Source organism: Gallus gallus, chromosome 7, assembly GCF_016699485.2.
Source record: "Gallus gallus isolate bGalGal1 chromosome 7, bGalGal1.mat.broiler.GRCg7b, whole genome shotgun sequence".
NCBI classification, from domain to species: domain Eukaryota; kingdom Metazoa; phylum Chordata; class Aves; order Galliformes; family Phasianidae; genus Gallus; species Gallus gallus.
In genome coordinates this window covers 30,267,559-30,283,215 of record NC_052538.1, presented here as the reverse complement: position 1 = coordinate 30,283,215, position 15,657 = coordinate 30,267,559, and the positions used below count along the sequence as shown (strand labels likewise).

The following is a 15,657-nucleotide window of genomic DNA, read 5'->3' as shown; positions in this document are numbered from 1 at the left end:
AGATCTCTATGCACTCACCCTACTGAGAGATAAAGTGTTCTCAAGGCTGAAGGAAAGAGTACTTTGGAAAGCAATAAAATAATATTGTTATTAGCATGGAGACACACACACTGTTACTGCTTTTTAAATTCATGTAACAACCACTTTTCCAAATGGAGGTAAGATGCTGCCTTCTCAGATTTCCTTCGTACACCTAAGAATTATAGCACAAATTTGCCTCCTCACCTTCTTGCTCACCTGAGGTGTGGGTGTCACCCAGCCCCAGCCAGGCAGATGATTCTGCTTTTGTTACCTTTTGCATCCAGAACATCTATTCGTTTGTTCATCTATCAATTGAAAGTCCTGATTTGTTATCATTTGAGTGTCAGCTGTTTCTGGGGGCACTTATCTGCAAAACAGATAACTGCAGTTAAATATTACTCCTACTATAATATAAATAGCGTGGACACAGTGTTTCTGAGCCAGGTCCAGAAATGGAGCTGGTTTGTAAGACAGTTGTCTTTTTCTTGTTAGTCTCTACTAGCCTTGGGATAGATGAGGAATTAGCTCAGGACTTTGTTGCCATTGCTGGACCTCTGCCTACCACCTTAGCACACAGATTGCATCTGCAGAGCCACATTCTACCCAAAGAAGCTTTGGACCCTACTGTGTCTGAAGCCCATGATGACTTCTGTCAGCAAGATACTGTGATTTCCCAACTGCCCCAGTACTTCTCCCACCTCCGTGAGATTGGGGTAACACATTACAAAGTCTTCTTGCCATGGGCACGCATTCTTCCTGATGGGGATGCCAAGAAGCCAGACGAAGCTCAAGTGCGATGCTACCAGGAGCTGCTCAAAATGCTGGTTGCTGCAGACCTCAGGCCAGTGATAGTTCTCCATCACAAGGGTGTTCCTGACACTGTGGCTGTAGGCAGGAAGGCGAGCTCTTTTGCTGACCTTTTTGTGGACTATGCAGAGTTCAGTTTCTATGTTTTTGGAGGCCTGGCAGATATGTGGCTCACCTTCAGTGACCTGCCTGAGCTCCTGGAAAGCCTGCCTTACAGTGACTCTCAGGTCCGTGTCCAGGCCCTGGCTGCTGCTCATGAAAGAGCTTACAGTGTTTACCATAAGAAATATTCAGGTAAGAATAGGGGGAAGGATTTTTGTATATGACCTCACAATTTGTTACATGTGATCTCAGTGAATCTGTTAGCAGCGCTTTCAGAATTACATAGGAAATATTTGAGTAATGGATTTCTTCAAACATCTTATTTTGGTAATTGTTTTTCAATTACTAATAATGGCATTTGACTTAAAATGACTGCCAAAGTAGTTGGGGAGAACATAGACATGTATCTCTGTGTATACTGGCATGTATTCTTTTTAAGCATCTAGGAAGCATTAAGAAGCTTCAGGTTAATTTCAGCAGCAGAAACTAGTACTTTAAAAACAGATGTTACCATACTTGTATTTGCTTTGTCTCTTAAGGACTTATCTATGTGCTTGTTGGGAGTTCTTATTAAAAACCAGTTGGTACCCTAGAATAGCAGTAGTATTGTACTGTTTATATGTCAAACCTTAAATGTATTGTCTAGGAAGAATCCTTAATTCCTGATTAATCACTTCATTTTCAAAGCCTTATTACATATTTCAGTGTCTCTAATAATTGAAATTGCAATTGCCACTGTTCCATTTTAAGGAGGGGAAAATTTTGCCATCCAATAAAGTGGCTATCGGTCTTCAGCATGATGGGGGTCAGCTTTTTCATTAGCATATTTCCCAAGGAATACATCTTTAGAAGTCCGGATCTGAAGTATCTGGTCCAATTTAATTACCAGCTTTATACCCAGGGGTGGAAAACTTTGAAAATGTGCTTATAAAATCCACTGAAACAAAACTGACCATGGTTTAAAATGGCATCTCTCATTTAATCGAGGTGAAATGTACTAACGAGATAAAAAAGGAAAAAACATTTGTGAAGCAAGATGGTTACTTTAAAGTATCTGGATGATAAAAAATGCTTTAAAATTATATCAGTCTTACTTGATTTGAAAATATCTACAGTGACTGATTTTATTTTTTCTTTGCATTTCCTACAACACTGGTAGATCGTGCTTTGGTTTTGTTTTGTTTTCCAAGGTGGAAAGCTGTCCATTGCTTTAGGAATGGATCTCATCCTGGATAGCACTTCATCCGAGTTGCTTTCAGTTTCTTTTCAGGTAACACCTTAATAAAAATTATTTCCAATTTAAATTTGATTCTGTTTCACTTGATACTTATGTAGAGGATTAAGTGACCTATTGGAAGTTAAATAAGATTTTAGCAAATTGTCCAATGTGGTACATTTTACTTTTCGATTATCTCAATTATGTGAAGCTCTCTGATTTTAAAAATTACTTCAACATCCTTTCTTGGCTAGTAAGCACTGACTTAAAAACATGGAAACATATTTTCTCTCATATAATTGGCAATTTTAGCAATATACATGCACAGATGCCAAGGTGTCTGCAAAAACTGTACCCGTTATTTGCAAGTCTTATTTGAAGCACAACCAAATAAAAATTACTTTATTTAAAATAACTGCTATTAAAAAAAAAAATCTATTTAATGTGTTAAAGCACAGCCTGAGCTATGCTAGAAGTGGTCTAGAACAGAGATGGCACAATGTGACTAATCTCTACAACCATGATGACATCCCTTCTGTAAAGACCAAACCCCCCATTAGCTGTTCTTTTCACCTAGAGCATGTTCATGTGGGATGCAGTGAACAAATGGCAATGCAGGTGTTTGGCTCATGTTCACAGTCCTTCAGAATTTAACAATAGGACAAATAATGATGAAAGTGTGACATTTCAAGGGTATAGGCAAGGTGTGGTTTGTAGGAGGAGGAAAGATGTACTAAATTAGCTGACTGAACTAGAAGAAACTCTTGGACTGAAAAATAAATGAAAGGCTTATCAGTTTGTTTAATCCCAGCTTCAGCAACTGGTTTAATAAAAGAATACCATCTATTCCTTTGAACTTGTGGACTTTTAGTAAAGTAACATTTGTAGTGTGCAATGACTAAAGATTTCTGAAATGGACTTTCCCCAAAGGATTATTGATAAGGCCACCCTGAGTCATACAGTGACAAAGGTTTCTCTATCTGATTAATCAGAGACTCTTCAGTCTTACTTGTTTAAATAATCAATTGTAAATCAGTAATATTAAATGCATAAAATATTCTGACAATGATTGTTTTAAACTCTAGTGCTTCTAAAATTTAGCTTTGTTTAGAAGGAAAGACACAAAAAGGACACTCATACAGCATCCAATTTGTACTCATTGTATTTTCCAGGGTTCCGTATAGCTTTCTGGCTTCTTATTCCAGCAGTGTCTGTATCAAACATTTAACAACTTTGTGTATTTTGAACAGAATTCCTGCAAGACAATAATTTTCTTATAGGATGATCATTTTCCCTTTCTTGTTTCCAGGAATCGGTAGACTTCCTGTCTCTTAGCCTTCAGTATTGGTGTGGAAATGAAACAGATTTCTACTTGAAAATGAGTGAATTTCAGGTAACATTATGCACAGTGTGGAAATGAACACTGAACTTCACAGATGTGGAGTTAAAATTCTAGTAATAGAATAGAGCAGATAGAATAAATCCATCATTGTTCTTACAATTCTACTGAACCATCTATAACAGGTTATTTTGCAAAAAAAGTAACTTAGAGGAGTTCTCACACTATGAATTTGAAGTAATAGACAATGAAATTACTGTTGTAAGTCCTTCAGAACTTAGGTCCATGTGTCTGCAGAGATGAGCACAGAGCTTATATGCCTTGCTCAAGATTTTGTAGCATAGGCAATACTAGCCTGAAAAGAACGATGCCAGGCTCTTTCTTAACAATTTTGCTTTGTGTATCTATAGCAGGACACTTGTTGCCTATAAATCAGAGGGTGATGGCCTGGCCAGAAGTGTAGAGCAAGAAGTGGAGACTTCCCACATGTCATCTTTGGAATACCAATAAATATTTTAAAAAATAGAAATCTCTGTTTGAATTCTTGTTTTGCAGAATGTCTGGAAGGACACAGAGGTATTGCTGTTTAGTCTAAAGTTCCTTGATTGTGGTTCCTTGGAAGAGAATCCGTTCATACCAGTAGCTGCCATTGTCGCTGGTAAGTGACGTGTTTTGAGAAGTAGAAGAGTTTTGTAGCTGGGCTCTGAATGGGAAATTATATAATTGCCCTCTCCAGACAATTGCTATTAGGTAAAATAATCCTACAGGTTGTGGTTTGGTTGTTTGTTTGGTTGTTTGTTTTGTATTCTTCTTGGGGAAAAAAAAAAGCCCACAACATACTAAATCTAAGAAAAATAGCTATTAGTTATTTGAAGAAAAAAAAAAAGCCTTGTTTCAGAAGATGTAGTTGTATATACGAGTAATGTCACACAATCCGTGATATTTAATTTGTGACTAAACCCACCTATTGTTTGTTTTCAGCTATTAATAAAGAGAAGGCACGTACAATTGGATATGATGTGAATGAATTCTTGGACTTCTCATCTCGTGTTTTAAGGTACAGTTCTTTTCCCTTAAATTAGATACTGTAATAAATTGGTATCCTTTAGAAACAAGTATGCTATGCAGACATAAGACAGTTTTAGAGGTAAAATCGCTGTTGGTTGTTTAAAGGAATGCAGAGGAATGCCTTTCTGCTGAGTCCAGTCTCTTGCTGTTAGAGGCAGTCTTCTAACCTGCTATTTCAGGAAATGTAACTGTTTCTCCTTCATCCTTAGTTACCCAGATTGCACCTTCAAGCCAGTAGTAGCAGGTACATATTCCAAGCCTACTGTTCTTTTTTCATCTATATAGTATATAGAAATTATATAATATATATATGTATAAAATTAAGTTAAAAACATAAAATAACTGTCCTATGTGAGAAGCCAGTTGTGCCTACAGAGTTGTAGGGAATGTCATTGCACAGGAAGAAGCTAAGGACTAGTGAAGCAGGATTGACTGGTTTTAGCTTATCCTGTGAGGACTCGTGAGTGTGTGAAATTGCTACACGCTGCAAGGATTTTGTTTGTCTTTGACCTAGCTTAATGAATTTTGAAAATCTATCTGCTGAGAAATGCATGAGATACACAGCACTTGAGGTGCTCTGCAGTTAGTTTATTGGACTTCTCCTTCATCTGCCAGCTGGGTGGCAGGAGGTTGGATTGATTGGATGACAAAGGAGGTGTTCCCTAACAGGCATATGTGAGCTGAATGAGAAGTGAACAATTCATTTATCCTCCTTGTCTGCAAATTCTGTGGCACTGGTATCCACCTTGAGGTTGTAACTCTTTTTTTATTCTATTTTCAGCAAAGCATATACTCTACAAGAGAATCTAAGTGCTGCTATTGCCCCTCGCTCCTCCTATCAAACAGTCTGGGAAATGTTTGCTAACCAATCTGAATTGGAGAGGGATACTTTCCTGCAAGATGTTTTCCCAAGTGGTTTCCTCTGGGGCACGTCCACAGGTGCCTTTAATATCGAAGGAGCCTGGGCAGAGGATGGGAAAGGAGAGAGCATCTGGGATCAGTTTGGGCATGAAGGTCATGTCTACATGAACCAAACAACAGATGTGGCATGTGACAGCTACCATAAAACCAGCTATGATGTTTATTTGCTTAGAGGTCTTCATCCCCAGCTGTACAAGTTTTCTATATCCTGGCCTAGAATTTTCCCTGCTGGCACCAATGAAACCATCGGCTTCAAGGGTGTGGATTATTATAACCAATTAATTGACAGGTTGCTAGAGGCTAACATTGAGCCCATGGTGACTCTTTTCCACTGGGACCTCCCACAGGCTCTTCAGGTTCTTGGTGGCTGGCAGAATGACAGTATCATAGATGCTTTTGCAAACTATGCAGACTTCTGCTTTACCACTTTTGGGGATCGGGTCAAGTTTTGGGTTACTTTCCACGAGCCTTGGGTTATCAGCTATGCTGGCTATGGCACCGGAGAGCATCCTCCAGGAATCACTGATCCAGGAATAGCATCTTACAAGGTAGGCCCATAGGATCCTACAGCTGCCATTGCTGTGTTCCTCCGATTCTGCACATTTTAATTATCTTTAAGCCTAATAAGGCATCTGAGACAATTGTTTGCTTGCTGGATTTATGATACTCCTGAGAAAATGTATTAGTTAAGGGATGCTAGAGTTTATTTTCTGTTATGAAATGAGCCAGATTCTTATACTTAATCCAAACCCTGCTGTACTCTCTGGCTAGGATTATTTGTTTTGTCAAGGTTTCTTGTTTCACATGGAGATGTCTTTCTCACAAGGCAGTGTTAATGCAATGTTGTGCAAAGCAGTGAGACACGTATTCCTCTGCTTTCTGCCCCCAGGTGGCTCACACAATTCTCAAGGCTCATGCTAAGGTCTGGCACCTGTATAATGACAGATACCGTTCTCAGCAGCAGGGAAGGGTAGGGCTGGTGCTGAACTCGGATTGGGCTGAACCCCAAACTCCAGCCAACTCTGAGGACGTGAAGGCGTCAGAGAGATACCTGCAGTTCATGCTTGGCTGGTTTGCTCACCCTGTATTTGTTAATGGTGACTACCCAGATATCCTGAAGGCTCAGATCCAGGAGGTAAACCAGCAGTGCTCCACAACAGTTGCACAGCTGCCTGTGTTTACGGAGGAGGAGAAAACCTGGGTGAAAGGAACAGCAGATTTTTTTGGCCTTTCTCATTATACTTCCCACTTGGTTACTGCTGTGACTAATGGTACCTGCACACCAGGATACGAAAGCATCGGGAACTTCTCTTTGCACGTAGATCCTTCTTGGCCAAAGACTGCCTCTTCTTCAATCCATGTGGTCCCATGGGGATTAAGAAGGCTGCTGAAGTTTGTGTCCCAGGAATATACAGGGACAAAAATCCCAATTTACATAGCAGGAAATGGTATGCCAACAGAAGCTGTAGGGGATCTTATTAATGACACTCTACGAGTGGATTATTTCCGCCGATACATCAATGAGGCTCTAAAAGGTATGCTTTTTTTTTTTTTTTAAATAGTTAAAATAGTGGCAACTAGTTATTCTGTCACTTCCACAGTGGTTAGCTTTAAAACATCACCATTTGTATAGGTAATATGAATGGGCTACCTCTTATGTACGTAGTGCCATAAATTGCAGCCTGTCTGGTAACCAGGTATGGAGCTCTCCATTTCGTGTAGGTACTGGAAGAGGTTTTTCATAGGTACAAAAATAGCCTAAAGCTAGTCTCAGTGAAAACAGTGTTTATCTGCTTCATCACCTCTGAAAATAATTTGGCTACAGGCAGGCTCTTACCTGCAGAGATCTCACAGATGGGACTGAATGATGTATTTACGGATTCAGTAGATCTAACCATTGCAGGTTAGAATTTTTGGAGAGATATTTATATCTCAGTTAATTTGAGAAAGATTCAATGTATGCCTTTATCTTTGCAAACTGTGTATCAGTTTAACAAAAAATAATACTGGTAACTGAAGTCCTAAACAAATATGGAGATTTGAGATGTCAAATAGTTATTTTACTATTCTTTCTTCAGATGCACAAATCAATAACATTGTGAAAACGTCATTATATTGAATATAATGTATTAATTATGTTGATGATCACTTTATAGCTTTTGATCCTGTTGACCTAGTTCTCAACATGATCTCTCTTCTGATAGGAAAGCTGCAGAAAACAGTATTTAGCATTGCTGTTTTCCCTCTGCAGAAGGAAGGTGGACTGCACATTGAAAGTGAAGTTTTCTGGAATAAGAGAGACAGTGCTTTGCTGTAGGCACTATGAGGAAGGATGCTAGACTTGTTTCTGATGGTATTGAGTATTGTGTTCTACAGAAGTGAATTCTTCTGTGCCCAGGGATTCTTCTGTGCCCTACATACATATCATGTTTCAGTTTAACTATAGTGGTAAATATAAAAGAGCACTGTATACTTAAGCTGATGAGTTGTGCTTGAAAACTAGAACATAGGGAAGGAGATAACCATGGCACAAGTGGGTTTTACTCAAATACTTATTTTCTGATGCGTTTTTATCACTAAGTGTTTGACTGGCTCCTGTTGTAGTGATCACGGCTCTTCTTGCCAAATACTCTAATTGTTTTGTTTTCTTTTACCTAAAGACAATTCATAGATGTTTGGCTGTCACGGTGTTGTTACCCTCAGCTGCGTGCTTGCGTTGTGCTGTGCTGCATTCAGAAAATGTTCAGGTGACTAACAGAGTCTTGTCCTGTTTCTATGACAGCGATAAAACTAGATGCAGTTGATGTTCAGTCATACATTGCTCGATCCCTGATTGATGGCTTTGAAGGTCCAGGGGGCTACAGCCTAAAATTTGGGCTACATCACGTGAATTTTGAAGACAGCAACAGACCAAGGACTCCCAAGGCAAGTGCTTACTTCTATTCCAGCGTTATTGAAAATAATGGTTTCCCATCCAAAGTCTCAGACAGAAGTTCTACATCGGTGGTGTTTGGCCTACCCACACCATCAAAGTTGCCAAGTCTACCAGCATCAGAAGTTCCCTCCAAGTCAAAGGTTGTCTGGCAGAAGTTTTCATCCCAAACAGACTTTGAGAGGGACATGTACGTTTATGGGACATTCCCAAAGGATTTTACATGGGGTGTGTCGTCTTCTGCATACCAGATAGAGGGAGGTTGGGATGCGGATGGCAAAGGACCCAGTGTTTGGGATAACTTCACCCATGTACCAGGAAACATAAAAAACAACGACACTGGAGATATAGCTTGTAATAGCTACAACAAGGTAGAGGAAGATATTTACCTGCTGAGAGCCTTAGGGGTAAAGAACTATCGTTTCTCTCTGTCCTGGCCTCGAATTTTCCCCAATGGAAGGAACAATTCAATAAACAGCCATGGTGTTGATTACTATAACCGTCTCATTGATGGGCTGGTCGCAAACAACATCACTCCAATTGTCACCCTGTACCACTGGGACCTGCCACAAGCTCTCCAGGACATTGGTGGCTGGGAGAACAGTGAGCTGATTGAACTGTTTGACAGTTTTGCAGACTTCTGTTTCCAGACCTTTGGGGACAGGGTGAAGTTCTGGCTTACATTCAACGAACCCCAAGTCATTGCCTGGGTTAGCTATGGGACGGGTGAATTTCCACCCAATGTCAATAATCCTGGTAGTGCTCCCTATGAAGTGGCACACACCTTACTGAAAGCTCACGCCAGAGTCTACCACACGTACGATGACAAATACAGAGCGAGTCAGGGAGGGGTCATTTCTCTGTGTCTCAATATTGATTGGATTGAGCCAAAGACGCCAAGCAACCCCAGGGACCTAGAAGCTGCAGACAGGTACATGCAGTTTTTGGTGGGGTGGTTTGCACATCCAGTTTTCAAAAATGGGGACTACCCCGAGGTCATGAAATGGACAGTCGGGAACAGGAGTGAGCTCCAGAACCTGCCATCATCCCGCCTACCAGTTTTCACAGCTGAAGAGCGTGAGTACATCAGAGGCACAGCGGATGTTTTCTGTTTGAACACCTACACTGCCAAACTTGTAACCCACGCAACAACCCGTCTGAATCCCTTCTCTTATGAGTATGACCAGGAAATATCAACAGATGTTGACAGCTCCTGGCCTACCTCGGCTCTTGCTGGCCATCGGGCTGTGGCCTGGGGGCTGAGGAGGCTGCTGAACTGGGTCAAAGAAGAGTATGGAAATCCCCCCATGTACATCATTGAGAATGGAGTGGGGATAAAGACCAAATCAGATGTCGATGACCACACCAGGATACTTTACTACAAAACATACATTGATGAAGCTTTAAAAGGTACAAATGTTTGCTTTTATTTTGTGTTGTATATCTCCCCACTACATTCTTGTTACTATTTTCCTCTGAGGTGTATTTTTTAAAAGCATCTTTTGCTGTTCTTTAAGTATTCTGAGTGCAGTATAAACATAGTGGGTTTTCTTATGATCTCCTTTGTATAGCCCTTTGTATTCTGTATCCTCCAGAGGTGAAGTCTCTCATGGTCTTTCTCGTCCAGAGACAGCTTGATGAAGCTGAAAGTGTTTGCAAGTGAATTCCTTGTGGTTTGTTAAATGTGTGAAACATCATTGATGCTCTCCCATTGTTTCTGGTCTTTCAGCTTACAAACTGGACGGTGTTAATCTGAGAGGATACAACGCTTGGTCTTTTATGGATTTCTTTGAATGGTTGAATGGTTATGAGCCAAGATTTGGATTGCACGAGGTTGATTTTAATGATCCCAACAGGCCAAGAACCCCAAGGCGCTCGGCTGTGTACTATGCAGAAATCATTCGCAATAATGGTATCCCGTTGCCAGAAGAAAATAAATTTTTATATGGGGAGTTTCCAAAGAACTTCTGTTGGAGTGTAGCAACGGCTGCATATCAGGTTAGGAAACAAAGACTGACTCTTCAAACACTCATGGACAGCTAATTTGTTTTGGATGAGACACTTACAGCTTCTACATTAGGTTTTATGGTAATTGAGGGTTACTGTTACAACTGCCTTAAATATCTCAAAGTTTTTCCCTTATAATGGCATGGTTATACCACGCAAATTGAGACAGCGGCATAGGTTTCACAAGGGGATGCAAACACTGAGCAGCAGGTTGAAGGGAAAAAACAATGCCTTTCCTTTGACACTGTACTTCGCTAATACTTCTATGCCTTGTGGCCCAAGAGACCTCACCACTTCAGTGCAGCAAAAAATGATAGTGTTTCAAGGCTTTTGCTGGTAAGTCAAAATGTTATGTGGTGCTGCAAAGTCTGACAGGCAGATTTTTTCCTAGGCCAAGATGTAAATTTGGAGTTTACTGATGGTTTCTCCCTTCCCTCCCCCATCTTCGTTTACAGATTGAGGGAGCATGGAGAGCAGATGGGAAAGGACTTAGCATCTGGGACAAATACACGCACACTCCTTTGAAAATCAGCAATGATGACAATGGAGATGTAGCTTGTGACAGCTACCACAAGATTGAGGAGGATGTGGAGATGCTGAAACGCCTCAAGGTGTCTCACTATCGCTTTTCAATCTCCTGGTCCCGTGTTCTCCCAGATGGGACCACCAGATACATCAATGAAATGGGATTGAACTACTATGAAAGGCTAATTGATGCTCTTCTGGCAGCCAATATTACACCTCAGGTAACTTGTAAAAAATGGATTGGAAATCCAACAGAGTGCAGGAGTTGAGAATTATCCTGATGTTGAAAGATCAGATCCCCACTTTCAGATTTGCCTGTGTGGTTCCTGTGTTGGGATTACTGGGAAGCTCTTTGTCCTTACGAATTCCCAGGCTGTTCAAGATCTCTCAAGAAGAGGTGTTGTACTGGACTGTACTTCACCTGAGAATCAGTGTAGCTGCAGCAGTTCTTTACTGACTTGAATTCTCGCTGTTATGTGATTATTGTGGGCTTTAGTAAGACTGAAGATGAGAGACTCATCTTGACAGCTGGGCAGGCCCTAGAGTTTGAGTCATTTCCCCTTGTACTAAAGGAACTGGAGCACTGGCAGAGTGGCATTTATCTGAGTGTGCAAGTGATCGCAACGGCTTCAAACCTCTACAGGACAGAAGGCCCTTGGGTTACTGCAGATCTGTATGTGCCTGTTAGAAAACTGCAGATGGAGCTGGGCTTATGCCTGCAAACAGGGCCATTCTGTTGTCCTTCATTCTGAAAGTGAATGAATGACCGGCTGAGTCCTTTCTCTCATTGCCATTCCCCACAGGTCACTCTCTATCACTGGGACCTCCCCCAGGCACTGCAGGACATCGGTGGGTGGGAGAATGATACCATAGTTCAGAGGTTTAAGGAATATGCTGAGCTCCTTTTCCAGAGACTGGGAGACAAAGTGAAATTTTGGATAACCCTCAATGAACCCTACAACACTGCATATCTTGGCTATGGCTTTGGCACAGCTGCTCCAGGTAACACTGCTGAGCACAGTTTTTGAGAAGGGGAGGGGTGGGAGCTGGCCTGAACACATAGCTTTCTGCTCTCTGTGCTGGCAGCGGAGCATGGGCAGGAGGGTGATGTGCGTTCCCCACAGCTTGCCCATGACAGCTGTGCCTTCAGCAGATCTGCTGATCCATGCATCTCAGCCCATGGCTGGGCTCAAAGGCACCAGGTACTGCATGCTTGTTCATTTACTGGTGGGCAGCTCTGCATGTCCTGGGTGTCATTTAAGCTGGAAAGAAGCAGAGGAGAATTAGGACTTGCTGTTGCAGTGCCGGTGCTGTCATACCTGTCCCTGCAGGTATCTCAGTTAGACCTGGGCGAGCCCCCTATGTGGTGGGGCACAACCTAATCAAGGCCCATGCAGAAGCCTGGCACCTCTACAATGAGACTTACCGTGCAAAACAAGGAGGGCTGATCTCTATCACCATCAACTCTGACTGGGCTGAACCAAGGAACCCACACAAACAGGAGGATTTTGATGCTGCCAGACAATACTTGCAGGTAGGGAAGAACCCGGTTGCAGCTCTCTAGGCTGCTCGTTAAATTTGCTGCCATAATACAGGCATTCCCGCATATCTGTTTGCTCATTATAGAGCCAGCTACTATGTATTAAGCAGCCTATGAAAAGGAACAGCTAAATCCCTTGTTTTAATCCATGATTTATCCATCTCCCTTATTTCCTGGGTTAGTTTCTTATAGGTTGGTTTGCTCATCCCATTTTCAAAAACGGCGATTATAACGAGGTGATGAAGACGAGGATTCGGGAACGCAGCCTGGCCCAGGGTCTGAGCAGCTCCCGGTGAGGGCGCAGGCACATACCTGCTTTTCTTCTACTTGCTGAGCTAAAACCGGCTTTTCTGATAAGCTGTTGAGTAGGAAGAATTCTGTTGAAATGGTAGTATAAAAATCACAGTGTAGTCTCACAGAAAAACTATTGTATATTTTTCCTGATCTCTACCTTTCTTGCAGACTACGTTTACTAATATAGAAGAGATTTCTCCAAGCTTCTAGCTTGGATAGCTAGAATGCTTAGGGTAGCATGTTGGCAGTTCAGAGTGATATAATAGATGTCATGCACCAGACGTAGTGCTTTGCCTGCCTGGGGCAAATCTATTTTAATTGTTCTTAAAATGATGTACTGAATTTAAGCACTGAGAACTCACTGGCACCTCTGAATTATATTTGTTCTCATTACTTCTAGATCTATTGCATTATCAGTGTTCTGCTAAGAATATTTTTCCTTTTTCTCTCCCTCTTTCTAGACATATATAAGGAAAGCTTGTTTTTTACCCTCTCTGTGCTTTAATAACAAACTGATGGGATTTTTCCCACGTTCCTCTAGAAAGGTCGCTATACCTTCACTTGTGCTTATTGCGTTTTGATGGGTTTATGCCTTTTGTTTTCTGTTGCAGACTTCCAGAATTTACTGAAAGTGAAAAGCAAAGAATTAAAGGCACATATGACTACTTCGGTCTAAATCATTATACTACAGTTTTAGCATACAAGTATGAGTATTCTACTGGTATTCTATCGTATGATGCTGACAGGTAAGATATGGATGTAAATTATTGGTCAAGTAAAATATGCACACTCGGAAGCCTGGGCCAACTGAGCAATGCAAACTAATAGCAAATAAAGCCATGAGATATTCCTATTAAGCTGTTAGAACCAGTACTAGGGAAAATAGCCACAGACAGTATCTGTGATGCTGTGTTCAGAATAGGCCCATCCTTTATGACCTGATTATAGAAATAAATTGTTAAAAACAGAACAGGGAAAATTAGAGCATCTAAAAATGAAGGAATCAGTCTTGCAAGCCATTTGGTATCAGCTGTATTTATCATCTTTCCTGCATCCAGTCTGTAGTTTAAAGTGAGGGTGTCCTGGTTTACAGATACTACTACTCCATTTGCTGTTTAAACAGTTGTTGGTTCCCTCCCCACACTGGCTAAACTTCCTTAAGTTTAAAGCCTTACAGTTCAATCACTTCATGGTTAAATTTACATTAAGTGAAGCTTTTTATCTACAGGCAGAATATAACTTTAAAACAAAAGATGAGAAGTGTTTTCTGGAGGTTTGTGAACACCAGCAGCTCTTCACCTCCCCTAAGCTCGGTGCATTTCACAGCTTGCCCCTGGGTGCAGTTTTCTACAGAGCTTGGTGTCAGATTTCCCAGCCGAGCAGTAATGCAGGGCCAGGCAGTGGGGCTGTGCTGTGATCAGTGTGTCCTCCTCTGCAGGGGTGTTGCCTCAGTAACTGACCGCAGCTGGCTGAACTCTGGTTCCTTCTGGCTAAAGGTGACGCCGTTTGGCTTCCGAAAGCTCCTGCGGTGGATAAAGGAAGAGTACAACAACCCTCCTATTTATGTGACTGAAAATGGGGTATCAGAGAGGGGAGCCATAGATTTCAATGACACTTGGCGAATACATTACTATCAGAACTACATTAATGAAGCGCTGAAAGGTAAGAATGATTATTTCAAGCTGCACATGTCAGTCTTGCTGGGAGATGCTGCTGATGACAGCAAGTTGTAAGGAGCTGACAGATCACTGGCACCATGTGTGTAAATTATACACAGATTTACTCTGCAGCCATGTTAAAAACCTTTGGATTTTAGCAGAAACTGGTCATTGCTAGCCAAGACTTTTTGCAGGGAAAGATGATCCAAAGGTAGGACAAACCAGGGGTTTAGCCATGGGTTTAACAGAAGTAGGATAAGGGCAGCTTCCTTGTATAGCTGCATCTGGCAAGAGAAGGTTCCATTACTTCATAGGTTAATGTTTAAACTAGACAGTCCTAACTACTGGTGTTTCTAAAAACCCTACCTTCTTCACAACAGACACACAGAAAAACCCTAGTTTCACTTACAGCAGTGGTTAAGCTTGTTCGTCTGCCTTCGAGGGAGCTGACTGCCAGCTGTTCAAGTGCTTGTTACATTGTTTTAGCAGCACAGACTCCCATAAATAAACACGTTTAAACACTCATTGTTCTCTTCTCTGTTAAACCTTTGCTTATTAATGAAAGCTTTGATTTTTGGAGCAAAAAGAAGCAGGCTCCAGTGGTTGGCCGAGCTGCCCTGGCTCATTACTAGCTGTAGCAACACAGGTGTTGTGGGGAGAGGGAGATGGTGAGACAAACACGGCAGTAACTGCACTGCACTGTGTGCGCTTCTGTGTAGTGCCCTGTTTGCACCACCACTGGCCTCCTGGTGACTCCTGTCACCTGACTGCCCAACTAACCTGCTGTGTCTGCTCCTGCTAACAGCTGTCGTGCTTGATGGTGTTGATCTGCGTGGCTACACAGCATGGACGCTGATGGACAACTTTGAGTGGGCAGTGGGCTATGATGAAAGGTTTGGGTTCTACCACGTGAATTACACGGACCCCACACTGCCACGGCTCCCCAAGGCCTCCACCAGGTACTACTCACAGATCATCAGCTGCAACGGCTTTCCAGATCCTGCAACAGGCCCACATCCCTGTCTGGAAACAGAGCCTGACGGTAAGTGGTGCAGCAAATTGTACTTCCACAATCTCTCCTCCTAAAAGACACTGTTTTCTCCAGTATTCTTTTACAGAGCTGGGGTAGCAAACTGCCTAATCACCAGCCTTTATTAATGAAGACATTCACACAGAACGTATTGTCATTTCTGTTTCCAAAGCCAGAATAACTTAAGATTTTATGCT

At 41.8% G+C, this 15,657-nt stretch overlaps 1 protein-coding gene across 1 annotated transcript in view; it reads left to right on the top strand.

The window, feature by feature from the left end:
- The first annotated feature begins 463 nt into the window (after positions 1-463).
- The window catches only part of LCT (lactase), a 17,477-nt gene continuing 2,283 nt past the window's right edge, over positions 464-15,657 (top strand). The window contains exons 1-16 of the mRNA NM_001389377.2: positions 464-1,122; positions 2,121-2,200; positions 3,456-3,539; positions 4,041-4,143; positions 4,467-4,542; positions 5,335-6,022; positions 6,364-7,009; positions 8,257-9,816; positions 10,136-10,404; positions 10,869-11,159; positions 11,742-11,940; positions 12,270-12,472; positions 12,661-12,770; positions 13,384-13,518; positions 14,211-14,434; positions 15,236-15,472. Coding sequence (NP_001376306.2) covers positions 474-1,122; positions 2,121-2,200; positions 3,456-3,539; positions 4,041-4,143; positions 4,467-4,542; positions 5,335-6,022; positions 6,364-7,009; positions 8,257-9,816; positions 10,136-10,404; positions 10,869-11,159; positions 11,742-11,940; positions 12,270-12,472; positions 12,661-12,770; positions 13,384-13,518; positions 14,211-14,434; positions 15,236-15,472 — 5,554 coding nt within the window. The 5' untranslated portion in view covers positions 464-473. The remainder of the gene's footprint in view (positions 1,123-2,120; positions 2,201-3,455; positions 3,540-4,040; positions 4,144-4,466; positions 4,543-5,334; positions 6,023-6,363; positions 7,010-8,256; positions 9,817-10,135; positions 10,405-10,868; positions 11,160-11,741; positions 11,941-12,269; positions 12,473-12,660; positions 12,771-13,383; positions 13,519-14,210; positions 14,435-15,235; positions 15,473-15,657) is intronic.